Source organism: Monopterus albus, unplaced genomic scaffold (genome assembly GCF_001952655.1).
Source record: "Monopterus albus unplaced genomic scaffold, M_albus_1.0 scaffold388.1, whole genome shotgun sequence".
Lineage (NCBI taxonomy): Eukaryota > Metazoa > Chordata > Actinopteri > Synbranchiformes > Synbranchidae > Monopterus > Monopterus albus.
In genome coordinates, this window is record NW_018128268.1 from 299,600 (window position 1) to 304,046 (window position 4,447).

Genomic DNA, 4,447 nt, shown 5'->3' on the forward strand with positions numbered 1-4,447 from the left:
CCTGAAATCACTAACTTCCTGTAGCCATCAGTGAGTTTCTTCCTCCTGTCTATTGGAATTCTGGACCACTCTTCTCTTCCAGCTGCTCCAGGTCTCTCAGATTTGAAGGGTTCCTTCTCCCAGCTGCTGCTCTGAGATCTCTCCACAGCTGCTCTGTGGGATTTAGATCTGGACTCATTGCTGGCCACTTCAGAACTCTCCAGCTCATTGAAACCATTTCTGGTGCTTTTTGAAGTCTGCTTTGGGTCATTGTCCTGCTGTAAGACCCATGGCCTCTGACAGAGACCCAACTTTCTGACACTGGGCCCTACATTTCGCCCCAGAATTCATTGGTAGTCTTCAAGTTTCATAATGCCACACACACAGTCAAGACATCCAGTGCCTGAAGCAGCAAAGCAACCCCAAAACATCAGTGAACCTCCACTGTGTTTGACTGTAGGGACCGTGTTCTTTTCTTTGAAGGTCTCATTTTGTTTTCTGAAAACAGTAGAATGATGTGCTCAACCAAAAAGCTCTATTTTAGTCTCATTTGTCCACAGGACATTCTCCCAGAAGGTCAAAGTGTTTATTTGTCATATGCACAGTTAGCAAATGTGTTTCCCTGTACAATGAAATTCTTACTTTGCCATCCACATGAATGCCACATAATACAAGTGAAATATAAATTAGATGAGCAATAACACAAATCTAAATAGGCAGTAACACAAATCTAAGGCACTTTAAAGCAACAGGTGAAGGGAGCAAATAAAAATACAAGAAGAACATGATATAATGCAGAGAGGAAAAGGATTAATACACAGGAGAGAATGTTCTGGAAAACTTTGACCCTGGAGGATATGACACACATTTAGCTTTATAGGAAACTCTGACTAATGCCGGGGATCACACTAGATAATATCAGTCCAAACTAGAATGACCTTTTTATGGTTGTATGCCTCCACCAACCAGTCAAATCCACCAGAATGGGACAGATATGAGGATACAGTGACCTTCACCTTTGACTTTTAACCACCAAACTCTAATCAGTTCATCCTTGAGTCCAAGTAGATAATTGTACCAAATGTGAAAAAATTGCTTCAGATCATCCATCCATAGGGCCTAGTGTCACAACCATGATATCATAGAATGCCTTAGGCCATGGCTATTGCTGGAACAGTAGCATAAACAGGCTAGATTCAGCAAATATGGGGGTGTAGGTAATGAAAGTAAACATATAGCATGACAGGTTGTCATTTTATCATTTTATTTAGACAGGAGCAGCTCACAATGCCTCAGTGGAAAGTCTACCACTTCAAATGTTTTGTCATCATGCTTCATGATGCCTTAGACACAATCGCTGGAACATTCCAGTCATTAATGAAGTTAGTATACCATGCTGTATTTCACCACAAATGGGCCTCTAGACTGTACACAATATTTTGAGACTGCTACTTGGATGAGGTTGTGTTTCCTGCCAGCATTATAACTTAATTAAATATGACTGCCATGTGTTTAAAGTGCCTCTCTTACTGTATCTATAGACTCTCCCTCATCCCTGGCCCTGTTGGTTTTCTACATCATCCTTGGTGTGGTGGCAGGTGGCATGGTACTCTGCTGGTGCTGCTGGTCACCTGGCTGGTTCCTTTGGCGCATCAGCATCTGTCGCTTCTTACCCTGTTGCAACTCGCCCTGCGCCTCCTGCCAGCTCTGTGCCCATAGCTGCACCCACAGTAAGGAACATCGACTGGCAAAAGTCACACCACACACACCTGTCAGCGGTAACCCAACTGGCACAGCAGCAGGCACCCACAGTGCTGATGAAAATGTTAACACAGTGGATGTTTAGAGCAGAAGGACTGTCTGGTTGACCAGATTTGGCAAACAGAGACATGGATACACTAATGCTCAGCTGTGAGCAGTGATGGACATAAACAGTTACTGCAATAGGCAGTGCATCATGACCAAGAATCATTGCGGGTTGAACAAATGTGGTCCAGTATGCCATGCTGAAAAGAGCTGGACTAAAGGGTTTTGGTTAAACTCTGGCTGGTGTGCTTTAAATATGGGGATGCCAGTGATGTCACTGCTGTGTTTATGCTGAGGATAAAGCAGGGTACAGTATGACTATGGGCTGTCTAGAAGTATGAATGTATCTAGGTTCTTAGAACTCTTGGAATCACTTAAGAAAGTCTTTTGTTCACAGTGTGCTTCAGCTGTTTTGACTTGATTATTATGATTCAACACATTGTGTTTAAGAAACTGCTTATGCTGTTTGAAGTACAGCCTTTGAACCATGGCCAGTTTTCAGATTAGAATGTTTAGTTGTTAGTCTGAATAGTTTTTAGTCACATGTTTGTTTATTTCTTATAAACATGCTTTTCTGCTCTGCCCCAGAAATAATTCAGTCACACAGTGGAACTACACTTGCAGTCCACAGCTGTGGACACATGCTGAGGAAGCAGCCCCAGGGCTGCAGAGTCACCAGCTTGGTGACAACAGCTGTTCTCCCCTGGAAAAAATTCCTTCAAATGTTCCACTCTCCCCACAGCAGTCTTCCTGTGGTTCCATATACTACATGTCAAGTGTTTATTGTCATATGCACAGTGAGGAAACATGTTTCCCTGTACAATGAAATTCTTACTTTGCCATCCGCACAAATGTCACACAATATAAATGAAATATAAAGTAGATATGTAGGTGACACAAAATCTAAATCACAAAATCGAAGGCACTTTAAAACAGCCAATGAAAGAAGCATAATGAAACATACAGCAAGAGCACAATGTAGTGAAGAGAGAATAAATGCTACATGGGAGCTGTGTGTGCAAATACTCCGCAGTGAGTGTGCAATTATGCATGTGCAAACTGAGTGTATAAACAGTACAGGTGGAATTACATGAGGTAGTTCTTGAGTCAGGTGTTTAGAAGTCTGATGGCAGTCAGAAAGAAAGACTTTTTCAGTATAGAGGTCCTGCATTTCACACTCCTGGTACCTCCGGCCCGAGGGTAGAGATGTGAATAGTCCATGCTGGGGGTGGGTGGGGTCCTTGAGGATGGGGGCAGCTTTCCTGCGCACTCTGCGGTGGTAGGTGATCTGCAGAGAGGGCAGTGGGGTCCTGTTGATCTTCTGTTGGGGTGCCAATGTTTGTGATGATGCTGGTTGAGGTCCTGTTGCCAGTCCTGACAGTCTGGGGCCTGCCAGTCAGAAGGTCCAATAGCCAGTCACAGAGGGTGGCATGCAGACCTAGCGTGGACAGTTTATGGGTGAGTTTGTGGGGGATAACTGTGTTGAAAGTTGAGCTGTAGTCAATGAAGAGTATCCTGATGTAGGAATCTCCATTTTCCAGGTGGGAAAGGGAATAGTGTAGCGCAGCCGCGATAGCATCTGAGGCTGCCCTGTTGGGCCAGTAGGCATACTGCAGGGGGTCCAGGGTGTCCGGTATACTGCTCTGAATGTGGGCCAGCACCACTCTCTCAAAACAGTTCATAATGATCGGAGTGAGTGCCGCCGGCCTGCAGTCATTCAGGCAGGTGACTGGGCTCCTCTTGGGAAGGGGGACGATGGTTGGGGTCTTAAAGCAGGTGGGAATGATGCTCTGGCTGAGGGGGAAGTTAAAGATGGTGGTGAGAACATCAGCCAGCTTGCTGGTGCATGCTCTGAGTGCCCTACCAGGGATGTTGTTTGCACATACTACATACAGTAATGTGAAGTTTGGACAGTGTAGCACAAAGTTATCCTGTGTCTGATTGTCAGTATCATGTTGGGATAAACTTTTTGGTACCAAATAATAAACTTCTAACATGCTATTGTGTGCACAACATAAATGTACAAGAAATTACAACAGAAATTCATGTATACTTAACCTAGGTATTGTCAGGTCAAGTAGATAGTATTATAGAGTTTGAGAAATACATGTTGTGAAACTGAAAAGCAAAATGATAAGTAAAAAAAAGTCCAGAATTGGTAAATTGCATTTATAGTCAATTTTAAAGACAAGGTAGTATAATGTATAAATTTGTTTTAACTTGAGATGATAAAGATGTTAAGAAGGTTCCGGGTTTGGGTCCCAGCTGACCTGGGTGGGGCCTTTCTGTGTGGAGTTTGCAAGTTCTCCCTGTGCCTGCGTGGGTTCCCTCCGGGTACTCCGGCTTTCTCCCACAGTCCAAAGACATGCAGCTTAGATTGATTGGTGACTCTAAATTGCCCGTAGGAGTGAGTGTGTGTGGTTGTTTGTCTACATGTCAGTTCTGTGACAGACTGGCGACCTGTCCAGGGTGGACTCCACCTCTGTCCCAATGTCAGATGGGATTGGCTTCAGCCCCCCATGACCCTATTCAGGAATAGGTGATATAGATAATGGATGGATAAAGATGTTATTAACAATAAAATCATCAGGAAAATGTCATCATTATTTAGTAAATGTTTACAGTGGTGTGATTATTTATTGTCTGTTAATGTGCACTTGTC

The 4,447-nt window shown here is 43.8% G+C and overlaps 1 protein-coding gene across 5 annotated transcripts in view; it reads left to right on the forward strand.

Annotated features, from left to right (window-relative positions):
* Nucleotides 1-4,447, forward strand: part of ldlrad2 (low density lipoprotein receptor class A domain containing 2) — a 40,854-nt gene that overhangs the window by 6,370 nt on the left and 30,037 nt on the right. For 4 of the 5 annotated variants that reach the window (XM_020585947.1, XM_020585946.1, XM_020585948.1 and 1 more), the window contains exon 5: nt 1,521-1,709. In XM_020585947.1, the coding sequence (XP_020441603.1) occupies nt 1,521-1,709 (189 nt within the window). Of the gene's footprint in view, nt 1-1,520; nt 2,627-4,447 lie in introns of those variants that run through there. The other variant, XM_020585949.1, reaches the window with a different exon arrangement.